Source organism: Callithrix jacchus, chromosome 2 (genome assembly GCF_049354715.1).
Source record: "Callithrix jacchus isolate 240 chromosome 2, calJac240_pri, whole genome shotgun sequence".
In the NCBI taxonomy this organism is placed as follows: domain Eukaryota; kingdom Metazoa; phylum Chordata; class Mammalia; order Primates; family Cebidae; genus Callithrix; species Callithrix jacchus.
In genome coordinates, this window is record NC_133503.1 from 75,767,250 (window position 1) to 75,784,991 (window position 17,742).

The following is a 17,742-nucleotide window of genomic DNA, read 5'->3' on the forward strand; positions in this document are numbered from 1 at the left end:
GCAGTGATAATCATAGCTCACTGCAGTCTCAAACTCCTGGGCTCAAGGCATCCTCCAGCCTCAGCCTCCTGAGTAGCTGGGATTACATGCACATGCCACCATGCATGGCTAATTTTTGTATTTATTTATTTATTTTTTTGTAGAGACAGGGTTTCACCATGTTGGCCAGGCTGGTGTCAAACTCCTGGCCTCAAAGTGATCCACCCGCTTCAGCCTCCCAAAGTGCTGGGATTATAGGTGTGAGCCACCGTGCCCGGCCAAGGTTTTGCCTCTGTTTTGGATATTTTCTTCCCTTATTATTATTAATATTAAGTTGACAAATATTGCACATATTTATGGTATATGATATAATGTTTTAAAATGTGCATACATTATGGAATTGCTACATCAAGCTAATTAACATATATAGTACCTCACATACTTACACTTACTTATTTTTGGTAAGAACATTTAAACTCAACTTTTTTGTGATTTATTTATTTATTTATTTTTGAGATGGAGTCTCACTCTGTTGCCCAGACTGGAGTGCAAAGGCACAATCTTGGCTCACTGCAACCTCCACACCCTGGGTTCAAGCGATTCTCCTGCCTCAGCCTCCAGAGTAGCTGGGATTACAGGCATGTGCCACTAAGCCTGACAAATTTTTTGTATTTTTAGGAGAGATGAGGTTTCACCATGTTGGCCAGGCTGGTCTCGAACTCATTACCTCAGTTGATCCACCCACCTCAGCCTCCCAAGTTGCTGATTACAGGTGTGAGCCGCCTTACCTGGCCTCTCTTCATTTTTAAGTGTACGGGATATGGTTATCAACTGTTGTCAGCATGTTGTACAATGGCTCTCTTGAACTTATTCCCTCCAACTGAAATTGTATATCCTTTGACCAATATCTTCCTGATCACCACCCTCCTAGCCCCTGGTGACCATCATCCTACTCACTGCCTCCCTGAGCCCTGAGTTCAGCTTTTTTAGATTTCACGTATGGGTGAGATCATGTGGTATTTGTCTGTCTGTGCCTGGCTTTTTTCACTTAGCATAATGTCCTCTAGGTTCATCCATGTTGTTAGAAATGACAGGATTTCCTTCTTTTTTAAGGCTGCATAGTATTTCACTGTGTGTGTGCATGTGTATGTGTGTGTATGTGTGAGTGTGTGTGTATGTGTGTGTAGAGAGAGAGCTCTCTATATATAGAGCTTTGGATCTTATTGCAGTGTCTCAAGTTCTGTGAAGGAGAAAATCTGGATAATTGTATCAGAAAGGTCCTTAGACCATATTTAGGATCCTTCCATTAGGACCAGGCAACGAGGTTACCAAACTAAATGCAGTGGCTTCAGATGCCAAACCACCTGAGATGAGCCAAACCTCACAGGTGAGGGGTACGGTCCCCCACAACACTGCCCTCGCTCCAGATACCAGTTGCGCATTCAGGTGTCCCCAGCCTACCTCCACTGCTGACTGACTGGCTGCAAATCTGAGAGTTACCACTACCCCTCATGTTCCATAATTCACTAGGATGACTGACAGAACTCAGGAGAGTGCTGGACATAAGGCCACAATTTTATCATCGCAAAAGCATTCTGATCGGAACCAGGCAAAATAGGAAACACAGGGGTGAGATGGCGAGGGGCCCAAACACAAAGCTCTTGTGGTCTTCCCCATGTATCGTCAGAGGCATCACCCTCTCAGCACCTTGATGTGTGACAAAATGCTGAGTATTTCCAAGTAGGGAGGTTACCTGAGCTTTGGGGTCCACAGTTTTTATTCTAGGTGTGGTTGATGGACTCATTGGCTACTGGGTTGAACTCATATTTCAGGTCCACCTCAGGAGGCCAGGCTGATATCACAGAATCTCAGTGGCGTGGCCAGCCCCTCCACAGTTTTATTGTCATAAAAAACTACTTAGGGCCCACCATGAGTCACTTCACTCACATAAACTCTTGGACCCTCTATGAATAACAAGATACTCCTGTCACTTGAGAAATCCCTAGGAATTTCAGCCTATCTCCTGGGAATTGCTGACAAGAACCAGCCACATTCTTTCTTTACTCCAAGGGTTTGTAGCTGGTGGGACTTCCCAGGAACCAGGACAAAGGCCAGACTTCTTGGGTAGAGTTTAATTCTTCACTTCATAGACTGGGGAGAGTTATGAGAAGAGCAGGTGGTTGCTTCCACAGCAGGTGGAGACTTTGAATCCAATGAACTATTATGTAGAATGAAGTAGAGTGGCAGTTCCAGTTAACACGGGGGTAAGTGCGTCAAGCTGCAGACTCACTGGAGGGCTTCTGCCAAATAGGTTCTCAAGGAGAGTTGGGGTGCAAAAGGGGCTAGTGCAGAGGGCAGGGTTCTGGAGTGTCTGGGGGACAGTGGAACAGCCATTTATGTGTCCAGCTGGTGTTTTTCTAGGCATCCACTAAAGGACGGACACTGGGCTTGAGGCTCTGGGGGCAGAACTGGTGAATGAAAAGGGAATATTAGGTGGGTACCTTTAGCTCAGAAGCAGAATCCAGCTTGTTTTGTTTGTTTCAGTGGTGAAGTGAGGACTAAGATGAAAGGATAAACTGTCCAGAACATTAGAGAGTGACCAGAAGTCTCCTCAGAGAGCAAAAAGAGAAGATAGGCCATCCTCCCCTGCAGGGACAGCACCACGGCAGCTGCAGGTGTGGCAGGTGGGTAGTGATCGGGAAGGTGGGTGCCTGCACTGTCAGGGACAAAGAGGAGGGTGGTGGTCTCCACCTGCCGCGAAGGAGCCTCTGAGCCTGCAGGGTCATGGGCAGTGCCTGGGCAGGGTATGGTGGGATGGGCACCAAAGTGCAGGAGGGAGGTTGAAGACCGTGCAGTCTCTGAGTGTGTTGGACACAGGCCCCTCCTCCTCCCTTGTGTGAGAGCTGAGAACCAGCGCTGGCCCCTCCGTGGATGCAGAATTTTCCCTGCAGGCCCTGGAGCATAGCAGTTATGAGCTCGGGTTTGGAGTCCAGCAAATGAGCCTTTGTCAACTCTGTGACCATGGGTAGATCATTAGCTCTTTTTGGGTCTTAGTTTTCCCACCTGTGAAATGGGAATAATGTGGCTCTTCCTTGTGAGGAGCAAGTGAGTGGTTCCATGGAAAGTACTTGGCATGTGACATCCAGAAAGGGTGTCTGTTAACAGAGGCTGCTATAGCACACGGCGGCTAAGAGAGCAGACGCTGGGTCCAGGTGGTCCATCAGGCCTGGCTGCTGTGCCTCCTGGCTGAGTGAGCTTGGGCACTCTACTCAGCCTCATCTGTGAAATGGGGGTCATAACTGTCCCTGTCTCATGTGGTGGCTCTGAGGAATGACTACATTAAAGTTTTTAAGTATTTAGAATAGTGCCTGACACACAGTGAGTGCTATGATGATGATAATGATGACTCATATCTCGAGTTGCTGAAATGACTGATGCTTCATCTATTAGGCAAGCTTAAGTCTGGACAGGGCAGTGGAGGTCTGGCTGGATGGGCCTCCGTACAGGTTCCTCCTGGACCTGCCTCCTTCTTAGCCTTTGAATTGCTGTCCTTGTTTCTGGTGGGTCACAGTCCACACACTGCAGCCTGCCAGGGCATTCCCATGATACTAGATAGAAGGTGGCAAAGCAGGGCGCAGACTCCAGGTGTGAGAGAGGCCCAGAGAGGAGGAGCAGTGGTCAGCGGCAGCGATCATTGCAGGGAACAGACACTGCTGTGGGTGTTTTAGTCAGGAAAGGATTTCATGCAGGAAACTACACACTCATAAAAATGTCAGACAGGCTGGAGAGGCAGGCTCCAGGTGGGGCCCAGAACCCTAAAGACCTGACCCACTCGGCGAGCCACCCCTGAGGCTGCAGTGCTGGGATCCCAAAGCTGCTTCCTCCACCAACCTCCCACACAGTGAGCCGGCTCCAGGACACCCCCAGCCTGAAGGGCCAGGAAGATAGTATCTGCCACCCTCCCCTCCACAGCTGAACAGCCTTCGTCTAATTGGGGAAGTCAGAGGCTTGCTTCAAAGGAGTCAGAAACGTGGCACTCAGTTGGGAGAAAGGAATGCAGGTCACGCAATGCAGCCCAGTCTCCATGGGCCTCATCCATTGATTCTTGCTATCCCAGCCATCCCTGTGCTTTCCATCCCCCACAGGCTCGGTCTTGGAAAAAGGTGAGACTTCTCTGTGCACCTTAAGCAGCGTTAGGGATGAGCCAGCTTTAGCCAGGGGCAGGGGCTGCAGGGTGGGGTGAGTGTGGGCAGGGGACAGTGCATGGAAGGCCAGGGGGCATTGAAGAGATGGCTTCCCACAGGGGAGCATGGGCTGAGGGGATCCAGCCAGAGCATCGCAGGCACCCATCACAGAGGCAGCTGGCAAGAATCGGGTGGGATGGTGGCAGGGAGAACTATGGGCTCTCGAGTCATTTGGCCCAGCACAGTGTCCAGGGTAAGACCTGGTGTCCTAGGGCCCACAGGACCTGGCTGGTTCTGAATCCCAGCTATGGATGACCTTGGAAAAGTTCCCCTGTCCAGCCTTTTCTGTAAGACTGAGCTGATTGCAGGGGGAAGGGAATACTATAGTCGGTGACAAATATGAAGTGTGTGGTATGGTGACTGGCAGGCATATCACAAGCGTTCAGAAAATGCCAGCAATCACCATCACCACCTCCATCCTCATTAGGAGCACTTGGAAGTGACTAAATGTGGGGGCGAGGGAGAGCAGGAGGTTGCAGGTGGCCTCAGGTTTCTGGCTGGGGAGGAGGCAGGGGTGGCAGGCAGGCCTCGGGTGGGAACCACCAGCTGGTGCTCTGAGCATGGGGGACGGTCCAGCCTAGAGGCAGTAGACAGGGAGGATGACTAAGCCTTGGGGAAGAACACCATGTTGCTGTTGCTGGAGAAAAGGGGTCCCAATTGAGACCCCAAGAGAAAGTTCTTGGATCTCACACAGGAAGGAATTCAAGGCTAGTCGTGGAGTGCAGTAAAGAAGGGATGGTTTATTGAAAGCTACTCAGTTACAGAATAGGGTGTCCTCAGAAAGAATGAGCAGGAGCACCTCATCTTTGCTTAAAGTTTTTCTTATATGGGGGTCTTGTCTATGCAAAACCAAGCTAAGTTATGTCTATGTGCAGGTGGACTGATGGTGTCACAAAATTTAGTACTTTGTTGATTTATAGAACGTTATCCTTGGCATTTTAGTGAGTAAGTACATGAAAGCATTACTGTAACTACCTTGAAAGCATATATTGTTGTGAGAGAGCAGGACGCCCAGACATTCTGCTGTCGTGGGAGTTTGTCCTTGCAGGCGAGACTAAACTGCTTCCTTGGCGTAAGCATCTCATGACCATGGGTAGTGACTGGCAAGGAATATGCCTAGCTAGTTTTAAGATGGAGTTGATTTAAAAATGGTGTCACCCTGGCTCTCCTCCGCTCCTGTTGACCTGGCAATACTGCCAGGGGTGAGAGAAGACAGGGGACAAGAAATGAGCCATGACACTAGAATGTGGCAAGGCAGGGCATGGAATCCAGGCGTGAGAGAGGCCCAGGGAGTAGGAGCAGTGGTCAGCAACAGCGATGTTCCTCGTAGGTGAGGCTAGATAAGAGCAGATGTGCATTGCTGCATGGAGCAACGAGTTGATAATCAGTGCCTCACAAGGTATCTGAGTGCACTGGGGGCACAGGAAGGAGCCAGATGAGGTGGAACTCGGTATGGGCACCAGGGAGGGCAGCTGCGTTGGGCTACAGGCTGCAGAGGTAGTTGACAGCTGTGTTCTGAATGGGACACACTCAAGCGCAGGCTGCCCCAGCTCAGCAAGTGGCAGCTCCATCCTTGCAGTTGCTCACATGCAACACGGGAAACCTTACACGCCCACATCCAGGCTGCCCCAAGACCTCTCGCTTCATTCATGTGACATCTCAGGTTGATGGTGGTGGGGAAAGGGTGGGGGTAGAGATGTAACAAAATTGATAAAATTAGCCATGAGTTGCTCATTGTTGACGTTGGGCAGTGGATGCCTGGGAGTGACTTTTGTGTATATTTGAAATTTTCTATTACAGAAGATTTTAAAAATGTAGTTGTGTAGCAAATTTAAATAACGTTAACATATAATATATGCACATTTGTGTATTATAGATTTATATACTTTATAGAGTATATAATCTGTTTAAGTAAATGATATATACAATACCCGTATAATGTGTACGTATCTCTTTCACACACTCCCTCTCTCCCCTCCACTGCCCCACACACCATCGCTCTCCACTAGCATCTCTACAGGAGCCTCCAGGCTCATCTTGCTGCTCCATCCTTGCCCCTACGTTTTGTTCTCCTCACAGCAGCCACAGTGACTTTGTTAAAATGTGAGCCAGACCACATTACTCCATCCCACATAGGGTGAAGCCCAGTCCTGGCCTCTGAGGCCCTACCGGGCTCCTGCTGCCCTTGCCGCTGGCCACCCATGAGTGCTGAGAAGGGCATCCCCAGCTTGCTCTTGCTCAAGACCTTAGCACCTGCAGTTCCCTTTGCCTGGATAACTTTGCCCCCATCTGTGTGTGGCTGTCAACTCCCCTTGTTTCATCCAGATCTCTGTTCTCAAGGCGAGGATTTCTCCAACCTCCCACATAACACAGCGCCCTCCCTGCTCTGCAGCCCCAATTGCTCTTGCCCTTGGTAGTGGTCACCACCATTCGACACACTGGGTGTTCTCTTGTTGGCTTACTCTGTCTCCCTGCTAGAAGCAACCTTGTTTTGGTTAGGGGCACTGAGGCAAGGCATCAATCCATACTTGCTGAATGAATGAGTGGAGCTCCATTTCCATGGCGCCAACAAGACTAGGCTGAAGTAACAACACTAGAAGTCAGGGACACAGCTGGGGCTTGAAGGTAGGGGTGGTTTCACCCTGAGCCCCCAGCTGTATGTTCTGCCTGTGTTCCTGAGAGGGGAGGGAATGGGACCCAGAGCACAGACCCATGGAGGGCGCCATCCAAGGGCACAGGAACCGAGGGCAGAGGGAGCTGCTGCAGGCAGGCAGCGGTGTAGACTCCGGCTTTGTGGAGCTGTGGGGAAGCGGCTCTGCAGCCTGCTGGCTTCTCTTGCCTTTCAGAAGCAGGTGGAAGGTCCTTCTCCTAAGAGAGGCAGAGCTGCTGAGGAGGCTGCAGGAATGCTCCATCTGTCTCCATAGTGTGGATGTCACTTTAGCCTCAGAACTAGACAGGCGGCCCACCCTTTCCCTTCCCACTCCCACTGGCTCCTGTACCCTGGCAGGCCAGGGCCTGGCGAAGGCCTCCAAGAAGACAGCACCTTCCTGTATTTGGCAGTGCAGGATCTGATGGGTCCAAGAGCACCCAGCCTGTGGGAGGAGCCTGCCTGGCTGAGGGGCTGCCTTGCAGTCCCTTGCAGACCCCGCTTCTCGCCCAAGAGGGCTGGCTCCCTGGGGAGGACTTAGGCTGGTCTGAGGGGTACTAGTGCTGGTCCGGCCGGAGGATACCGCAGCCCAGCCTCCTCACCGGCCTGTCTCAGTCTGCTCCCTCCATGGAGCAGACATCACATTCATGTTCTTTTTGCTTTTTTTAAAATGAAATTTATCTTAGTCTCCCATTGGAAAAATGAATGCATGCTAATTATAGAAAATACGTGAAACAGATCAGAAGAAAGAAGAGTAAATAAAAATTGCTTTTTCCAATGTGGCATCACCACAGCTGGCCCAGGGCTGTGGTCTGGGGAGGGAGTCGTGGACAGTGTGGTCAACAGGCCACCGGGCTGCAGGTCTCCAGGGGACACCATGGCTGACTGAGAGGTTGGGGAAATGGTGTCCAGCCCCCACACACTTGTCCATAGTCATGCAGAGAGCAGAGCTGATGAGAGTTGCTGTATTTAATTTTGGTGCCTGAGTCACCTCTGACCACACAACAGCATCTGCCCAGGCACACAGCACGTGGCTGAGGGTGTTTCTGAACGATGCTGTGAGCGAATCACTTTCCACAAGAAATGGTACTGTGGAGGGGAAGGGAGAGACAGCAACAGAAAATGAGGTCGTAAGTAGAAAATTGCTTCTGGGATTTCAAATGGCTTTGTCATGGGGCCCTCCCTTGCTGCCGAGAAATCAGTTGATCTGGGAAAGTTTGTTGCAAACCCTTACCCTCTTGCTTTTGGGTGGAGCTGAGAACTGAATGAAGATAATGGGGCTCTATGAGTGTGGGAGGACAGCTGTGGAGACAGCCAGCAGTTCTGACCCCAGCTTGGACCCCTAGAAAGGCTAAATAGGAGCCAGCCAGCATGTCCCCAGCCAGGCTGTCCTGTCTAGAACGTAGTCAGGCTGCCCCAGCCTGGCCTTCTTCTGGGGACAGGTTTGGAGTGTGTTACAATGGGCCAGTTAGATGGTCATAAACGGAAGACACTTCCCTTTGACCATAATGAAAAAGTGATAAGCCTCTGGGCCAGGGGAAGGCCAGGCTTCAAGTGCTGTCCCGGTCACAAGGAAATAAGATTCTGGCCTGGTCCTCCTAGGGCCCGCTCCTTGCCCTGCGCAGGACGGGGCCAGCCTCAGAGAAACCTGCCAAATGACTGGGAACGTTTTCTGACACCTCATTTGAGCAGCAAACTGAGGTGTTTGGTGCGAGTTCACCGGAAACTTGTGTGTGTCTCACTTCTCACTCGAGCCCCAGCCCCTCTTCCAGTGAAACCTCCTGGGCTGGGGTTCCCGGGGTGCCAAGGGGCTCCCCGCCCTGGGCCCCATGGCCAGCGTCTTCCTCCCACTCACCCAGCATTCTTCTCCCTTCTCAACCCCCGTCTCTCTGAGCCCTGCTAAGGGCTTGCCTTGTGGATGAAAGAACTCAGGCCACGTGGTTAGAGAAAAGTCCCAGCAAACTCTGCCGGGGTCAGTCTCCAGGGAGCCAGGTTCCCAGCCACTGTCACAGTCGCTGACACTTAACCCTACCTTGTTCTCTCTTCCTTTCTCATTCCTGACTGGGTCCCCTCCCTGTGGCCACCAGCTGCAGCTCAGTTCTGTGACTCTGTGAGGCGTCCCTCATCCCTGGAGGGCCCCACACCCTCTCCAACTCAGGGTACACTGCCAATGACCACAGGTCCCCTACCTGGGGGGCAGCCTGGAAGGTGTGAGGGACAGGAGCTGTGGAGTGGCTGAGGATGTGGTGAGCTGCAGACCCCTAGTGGCGGGGCCCGGGACGGCCATCCGCACTGTGCACCTGCCTCGAAGGCGGTCCTGAATGTGTGACTCAGAGCCCGGCCTTGGAGGATCCTGAGGAACCCTGCCCCACATCAGCCTCAATTCCAGTCTTTGTTTTCGAGGGAGTCACGTGGAATTCCACTGGAAGGGTTTCCATCTTCTTTCTAGATAGGCAGGGCAATGCTTTAGTTGGACAGAGAGGACATGGGTCAAAGATGATGCTACTAGGGGATGGACTGCTGGGTCCTGTTGACAAAGTCATACTCTCTATAAATATTCTTTCAGCTTCAACCCTAGGCCCTGGTTGGAGAAGAAAGACCCAACTCCCACCACCTTCCCTGGCTTCCGAGACTGTCCTGCCCTCCATGGAGGCCAGCCACTGCTCACCTCCAGAGGGAGGCCCTCCCGAGGGACGACAAACAACCCCCAGCCCCGCTACACACAGACCCTCTGTTGTTTCTACAGAGTTCTTTCTGGGGCTAGCCCTTGAGAGCATGTGGTATCTTGGTTGTCACTAGCCCAGGTGTCTGCTGCAGTGGCCCCCGCAGGTATTCCCTCAGCAAATGTGGTGGGACTTCATAGGCTTGGCACCAGAGAGCCAGTCCTGTCCCACCACCCTCTTCACCGCCACAGTCTTCTCTTCTTTGGGCCAAGTGTCCCCTGCCCCCTGCACTGTTGGGTTCACCTTCTTCCCTTGCCTCTCCCTGGGGAAAGTGAGTGGTTCTGGAGTAGCTGGCCGCCGTCTTTGGCCCCTTGGCCAACTCCCTGCCATGTCCTCTGCTGTTACGTGAATGACACAGCCATGAACAGTGGAGGGCAGCTGCCTTCAGGGACTTCTGAGCATCACTGTGGTGTTCCCATGGGGCTCTGGGCTCCCCAGGGAGGGTGCCTGCCTGTCATTCCAAGTTTGAGACTGGTCCCTGCTGACCCACCACCCACTGCAAAGGCATCCCATCCTGGAGTCACCCTCTGCCCTGGGCATCTCCCAGAGAGTCACAGTGGAAAGCGTTGCTGATGGGCATGGCCTGGAACTGTGGCTTGGTAAGGCCCACTGGTCCCTGCACTCCAGCTGCTGTCCAGGGCCAAGGGGAGGCAACAAGAACTGCTGAGGAGTGGCCTAGTCAGAGCCGTGTTCACAGAGGCAGCACCAGTGTGCACCCTAATGGTGAGAGCTGTCCAGAAATGCAGTGGGCTGCCCCTCAAAAATAGGTAGTGAGCTCCCCGTCAGTGAGAAGGCCCGGACAGTTGATGACAGTCTTACAGAGGGAAAAACTGCATTCAGGCCAGGGAACATTTGGACAGAAATAGGCAGTGTGGTTAAGTGTGTGGGCTTTGGAGTTGGAGCCAGTTTTGGGTCATAATCTCAGCATGGCTCCTTTACCTCAGATGAGGCTCTGAGGCCCCAGGACCCCAGTGAGGAAGAAGCGACGTGACCTTAGGCAACCGCCCACGCTCTCTGAGACTCACAGTCCTCATCGGCCTCCCAGGTTGTGAGGGAGACATGAATGTGTGGGTGGTGCCAGACACAGCTGGCCAGTCCTCAGGAGCTGTGATCATGAGACTTCCTGGGTCCCCACCTGCTCCTGATGCCCTCCTTGAACCCTGACAGCCTGCCCAAGCCTCCCTGTCCTCACTGGCACAGCAGACAGAGGTGGCGCTTCCTCCAGGCCACGTCCCCACCACCAGGAGCTAGCTCTGCTCTCAGCCCAGGTCACTACACCCCATCCCCTCTGAAATCTATCCAAGTCCTCTCCTCCAACCTGCCAGCCTCCTGAAGAGCTCCTCAGAGTCTTGAGACCACAGACCATCGTCCCCAAAGGCCAAAATGAAAAACAAATACAATCGGGCCTCTTTGTCACCAACTTTATTTCTGGCTTCAGTTTGATAGTCAATGAAACAACTTGTTCGATGTCCCCTCCCCCTAGTGTACACACCTCACCCTGGGTGTTCAAGGTACCCTTTTATATATTATTCACTCTGCTAACATATGTAATATTTAAATACGAGGAAAAACAATAAATTACTCGTTGGCTGAGAGCTGGCTGCTGGCTGGCAGACAGGAGTGGCTGTTCCCCTGCCTCTTCTGACCCTGCCTCGGATGAGGCCCCGGGACCCCAGTGAGGTAGCAGAATTCTGTACACAGTACTTATTACCAGGGACTCCTGGTGCCCACTGCTTTAGTGCTGGGCCCCGAGTCTCTGAACCCTAGTTCGGTTTCAAGTGCCAACAGCCACAGTCTCCCGATCTCCAACGCAGACACACTCATTTAAATAACACACAATAATAAATAAGACCAAGAAGAAATGTGCCTGAGCTGCTGGCTGCCTCAGTTGCCTCTGTGTGAAGTGGGTCCCCTCTCTTACCACATGTCTGGCAAGGGGGGACCCACTGTAATGCTGCAGTGTGCTCTAGGGAAGGGGAGGGTGTAGGGAAACATCATCCCCAGGCCCACTGAGCTCAGGGCCCTGGACAGAGGCCCACCAGGCTGAGCCCTGGGCAAGGGGCAGCCTGGGGTCGGCAAGGCTGAAGACAGGCAGCACAGGCTGAGATCTAAGCTAAGGAATTTCACCCCCTCCCTAACCCTCCTCCCCACCTCCCAAGACATTTGACATCAGAAAGAAAAATGGATCTGCAACTTCAATAGTCAGGTTCTGTCTCTGCAAATAATGATGCGTTGATGTTTCAGTTGAACGTTCCCTGGTGAAAAAGTTTCCTTAAATGTCTGAGCAGGTCCTTTACAAACTGGGCCACTTCGATTTTGGTGTCTCGGACAAGCAAGCTGGAAAACTGCTACAGGACAAAGAGGTCAGTGCATGAGTGAGATGCCAGAGACCAGGATGACCCGCACAAACTAGGGGCTTTCCAGGGACTGTCTCATTCAGTCCTCGAGGAAGTCCCCAGGAGGTGGATACTGTTAGTACCTCTATTGTACAGATGTGGAAATTGAGGCCCAGGTAGGCGTCAGGGGCCCTTGAGCCCAGGTTCTGTAAATTCCAAAGCCATGTCCCTGCGGCCACAATGGCCCCACCCCTGAGTGGACACACACCTTGGATGTTCAGCCAGCTTCCCCTGGGTGAGGCCAGGGTTGGCAGGAGGGGGTCCATGTTGGGGGTGAGAGGTTGGGAGGAACCTTACCCCGGCTGAGACCTTGTGTGGGCAGAATCCGCTCAGCATCCTCTGGGTCTTCTCGATGGCACTGCACCCTGACACATTGATCAGGGATTCCAGGGCTGCACAGTACTGTGGGAAGGGGACACCGAGGGGTCAGGGCCTGCTTGAGTGGCTACCTTTTGTGAGTCTGCAGGAAGATGAGGCTGATATGCCTGGTGCAGGTGAGTCTGGGTGGTGGGAAGGGCCTAGATTATGGGGGAAGGGAGGAGAGCAATTGAAGCTTCAGTGGAACCCCCAGCCATGGGAGGGAGGCTCAGAGAGGATAAGCCCAAGGCTTGAAGCCTCTGCCCCATCCTCCCCAGCACCCAAGGGTCCTTACCACGCCAGCTGTCATATTGATGCTCCACACCATGCTGCCATTGCAGAGGGGGGCCTGCGGGAGGAAAGTGACAGTGAGCAGAGTGCTGGCAGGGGTCATGGGCCTGCCCCGGCAGCCCAGGCCAAGTCTACACCAGCTCAGGCCCCACACGCATCCCTGGTGTGGCGCAGAGGCAGGCCTGGCAGCCCCTCAGCGTTCCTGAGCTTCGTTTTCTGCTTTGAACAGTGGGAGTGGGGACAGGGACCCATTGTATAGGGTCTTGGAGCTGAGAGAAAAAAAAGAGTGATACCACTAGTAAGGGACAAGCTGCATGCAAGGCTTGCCATAGCCAGGGCAGGAGGACAGGGGCCTGTGGGAAGGGCCAGGGTGGGGATGAGTGAAGTAGGGGTGGCCTGGGCCACTGTGGACCAAGACAAATCAGATGGGAGGTGGTAGGGGTCTGTTACATTGAGTGCCCTGCCTTCTGCAGTTAGGAGCATAGGCACTCTGGTGTTGGCCGGGCCTGGCTTGAATCCAGCCTCTGTCACTTAACCTCACTGCACCTTAGCAGAATGGGTTCATTGTACCTCCCTCTTGAGGTGGCTGGTGGTGCTGAAATGACATGTAAAGCATTTGCACCAGGCCTGGTGTAAGCAATGCTCAGACATGTGAGCTGTTACCAGTGGGGCAAGGCGCGGACTCTCCTAAAGGATCCTCCCATAAGAGCGAGCCTACTACAGTGCTGGGGAACATGGCTTCAAAATCCAGTTGGCAAATGCCACATGGTTCTGGGAGGGTGCTGGCCCTTCTCTGCTGTCCTCTGTTCAGGAATGGCTGAGGAGGAGCTGGCAGTGGGAGGCAGGGCCAGGCCAGAACAGGTGGTCCCTCAAGACTCTGCCAAACCCCTTCATAGGTCCATCCATAGTGCTAAACCCCCAGCCCACCTCCTCTCTCCCCCATGGCTGGGCTGGGTCCTGGTCCATGGTTATTCTTCCTGACCTACAGGCATCTTAGGACCAGGCCCAGCCTGCTCATGACCGTCTTGGGAACCACCCACCCTGGAGTCTTCATAGCTAGGACCCTGGCTGGCCGACACTCACCTTCTGGTTCTGGGTGATGTTGACCAGCTCTTCAATGAGCTCCTTGAGGGCTGTATAGGGAGGCACGGGGCCTGGGGAGGCAAGGCCGCCGAGGCAAGTGAGAGCAATGACCATGGTCAACCAAAGCGCCATGAGGCCCAGTGCCAACAAGGGAGGATTGAGGAGCAGACGCACAGGCTGGTCTAAGCTGGGTGGCTTGTGGCCTTGGCCTCTTGTGGCAGCTTTTATAGGCCCAGTGGTGACGCCTCATAGCCCGGTCTCTGCATTTTAGGCACTATCTAGAAACCACATCTTTACTGATCTTGATTTTGCTTTGTGGAAAATCCAGTGTCGCATAAAGGAAAGTGATTTCTCGTGGACTTATTGAGAAGGGTCCAGGGCAGAGTTTCCAAGATCTGGGTGGGTTTAATTCCGGGGAAAGACAAGGGGCCCTGAGAGCAGCATGGCATCTGCAATGCTGGCCTGAGTTCCAGCAGTTTTGCCTGGGACCACCCTGAGAACGTGACAGCTGACCCAACTCTGAGCTCCTGTCCTCAGACCGTTTTGGGTCACCGGAAGTGCTGGGCAGATAGTCTTCATGCACTGTGACTGTGACCACAGTCTACCAGCTGTGGGAATTTGGGGGTTTTTATTTTTTAAATGAACCTGTCTCTTAAATTACCTAAGTGATACTTGCTTGGATACATTCAAGCCGGCAATAGAAGAGTGAAGTTCACTTCTGGCTTGCCTAGTTCCTCCTTGGTCCCACTGAGAGAAGGATTGTCAAAGTTCAGATTTCCAGGTCTCCACTGAGAGATCCAGACAGATTCAGAGGTCCTCCTGGGACCTTTTTTGGTGTTTTCCATTTGTTTCTTAGTTTTTTGGAGATGGGGTCTCACTATGTTGCCTGCCTAGGCTGGCCTCCAGCTCCTGGACTCAGGGATCCATCCGCCTCACCCTCTAGAGTGGCTGGGAGTAGTGTGCACCTGTGTCTGCCCCTTTAATTTAAAGTGCATGGGCCATCCTGCTGGGAAACTCTTAACTGGGCCAGGCTGGCAACCTTAGTCCAGGTCAGAGATTCTAAGTGTTCCTAGTGCCACTGGAACTTGGGGTGATCCCGTTTGCCCACCAGTCTCTGCAGGACCAGCCCCTGCCCTCTGGAAGCCTCCAGTTTCCCTTCTGCAGAATGAGTGCTGTGGAGGGCAGCTCCTGGGCCTGGCCCCTGCAGCCCACCCTGCAGGCATGTGGCCTTTTCCTGCTCTTCCCTCATTTTCCTGGAAGTCCTCCAGAAACCCCCACAACAGAGGCCACAGCATTTGCCTGCTGGGTGCTGATGTCAAGATCTCTCCCTTACCCACTTCCTTCCCCAGCCAGCGCCTCCCCTTTCAGCTCCCCTCTTTGCCTGCTCAGCCTCCCTCTGTCCTTGTCCTCAAGGTGGCTCAAGCTCCTCACAGGGTGTGCTTGTGACCCTTGTCACAGGGGATGCTGGATGCCCACTCACGGGCACCCCAGCCTTGCCCACCCTCTCTTCCCACAAGGAACATCACTCTCACCCTCTCTCTGTCCACACTCGAAGCTTCCCAGCCCAGCTGCTGGCCCTTACTCCCAGAGCCTGCCCCTTCCTTTCGAGGCCCCCATGCCTGGACTGCCACTACTTGGCTGTGTGACCCCTCTACAGGCCTCAGCTTTCTTATCTGTAGTAGAGAGCCCATGGGAGATGCCATAGGGTCTCTGTGATGGGGGAACCACCTTGGGCTGTCCAACTCCCAGAGCCCGGGTGAGTCAACGCCCCCCACGGCCACCAAAAGCCCTGCCAGGAGCGGTGGGCAGGAGCGCCCCCGCGCATGGGAGAAGGCGCTGGCGCGGCGGTTGAGGTGGCGATGGCCCGTGGAGATAGTGGAGCGGCCTTATATAACGCGAGATGGGCCCGATAAGCGGGATCTGAGCGGCGGGGGGCCCCCTCCTCCGCGGCCTCTGGCGGTGGCAAAGATAGACCCGTAGACCGGCCCATTGGGAAGCTGCGGAGGCCGCCGAGGGGGCGACAAAGGTGGAAGTGGCGGTCCAAGCGTCAGGCAGGGCAGGGGCTGGCTGCATACGCGGGCCCTTGGCGCCACGCTGACCCACGGCGCCCCGAGCGCCCGCGCGCATTGGAGAGGGGCGGGAGCAGCGAAGGGGCCGAGGCGCGCACTTCAGCTCCAGCACGGGCTGTGCCAGGCCGGAGGATCCCGCGGGCACGGCCAAGCAGCAGCCCTTGACCCCAAGGGTGGCCTCCGGGGACCGAGGCGCAGCGGGCCATGCGGAGAGATGCGGCCAGCTGGGTACATCAGAGGGTCTGTCGCTTGTTTCTAGATTGTCAGCGGGGCTCCACTCACCTGCGGGTAATTGTAACAAAACTTAACTGCCAAAGGGCTGCTCCAGGCACTTACCGCACGTGGCTCGCACCTGCCTGCAATGCGCCGCGTGGGCAACCCGCTCAGGGCCGTGCGCTGGGTTTGGGACAGCCCTTTCTGCGGACCAGCTCACCCTGCACGAGGATTCAGGAAAGCTGAGGTTGCTTTTTCGGGTTTCTCCGGACTCTGGGTCTCCTTTGGCAAAGACGTGATGCCCAGTCAGGAGGAGTAAGGCATGAGAGAGTTGTTTTAGCAAGTGAAACGATTTAACTTTTTAGATTTTATTTTTAGGAAAGTTATGTATGCAGATACTTTTAAAAGTCAAGAAGGTTGATTATGTAAAACCGCAGCAATGGGAATCGTGCTCTATAGGCCTCTGGCATTGCTGCTCCTCTTGTGAGTGAGGCACTGACTGCCCTGCTCTGTCCCTTACTGTCTTTTAAAGATTTTTTATATTGCAAACAGACTTGGAAGAGATAGCGCCTTCCTCTGGAGTGAAAGGCGCGTGCACTTACTGCCCAGTATAAAACTTAAGGTTCCCGGAGCTCATGCTTCCTCTCCTGTAAAGTAACCCACTTGTACAGGCTTCAGCTGGCCCTCTCTGCATCTCCCTGTGAGAACTGGCATTCAGGGAACAAAAATGTTCATGCTCTACTACTACTGTGCATAATAAACATCTTTGCCTTTGATGCAAGAATCCTGTGTCTTCCACCAACATCCACGAAACTGTGAAGTGTGGCATGCTAGCTTGTTAGCTTGTAAGTAGGGTAAAAACTCAGATCTCTCCATCTTTTGACAAGTAGCCTCCCCCTCTCCAAGCCTCTTATCCAGAGAAACCTCTTTATCTCCCTCCATGTTTCTTTCTCTTTCTTTTTTTTTTTTTTTGAGACAGAGTTTCGCTCTTGTTACCCAGACTGGAGTGCAATGGCGCGATCACCTCCGCCTCCTGGGTTCAGGCAATTCTCCTGCCTCAGCCTCCTCCATGTTTCTTAATTAAACCTATGTTGCTATTTCTTGATTTTGCAGATGTAGGTGTTGTTGTCTACAGTGAATATTTCATTCTTTCCTTTTTGCTGTCCTTCTTCCACATGCATCTTTACTTTCGTCTCATCTTACCAATACAGATCATAATTTGGGTCAGTCAAAAGCCTTGTATACCATTTGCCTCATTATACTAATATATTCACAGGTGAGGCATGGTTGGTTATGATTACTTTTATTTTTCTTCAAAACATTTTACCTCTGGAGTTAATAATTACCATGTTTTTCCATGTTCTTAGTTTTCTGTGTTCCTCTCAGTGACGGAACCCTAAACTCTCGACCACGTATATAAAACTACTTTCAAGAAATTTGATGAGTTCTTCTCACAGTTCATCTTCCTAAGAAAGCTAGGAGGTCAGACCGTCTGGCCTGCTCTGATCTAGCACTGCCCCAACCTGCCACACAGCCGTCATCCCCGGGTCTGTCACCACTGCCCTGGGAACTCCCTTCACCACTATGCGTGGTTCTCTGAGTTTCTGATCTTCCTTCTTTCTTGGGGAAACACATCCCTGATAGCTTTCAAATAAAGGCTGTGGAGAAGGTAAATGTTTTGAGAACTTGCATGTCAAAATAGATATTTGACCCTCAAACTGAATTTGACGTTTGGTTAAG

The 17,742-nt window shown here is 52.9% G+C and overlaps 1 protein-coding gene across 2 annotated transcripts; it reads right to left on the minus strand.

Moving 5' to 3' along the window:
* Positions 1 to 11,002: 11,002 nt before the first annotated feature.
* Positions 11,003 to 16,229, minus strand: IL13 (interleukin 13). Of its 2 annotated transcripts, NM_001267754.1 has the most exon segments (4): positions 11,046 to 11,941; positions 12,287 to 12,391; positions 12,642 to 12,695; positions 13,721 to 13,901. In NM_001267754.1, coding segments are annotated over 4 exon segments (399 nt in total). In that variant the 5' UTR covers positions 13,853 to 13,901; the 3' UTR covers positions 11,046 to 11,833.
* Between the last annotated feature and the right edge of the window lie 1,513 nt (positions 16,230 to 17,742).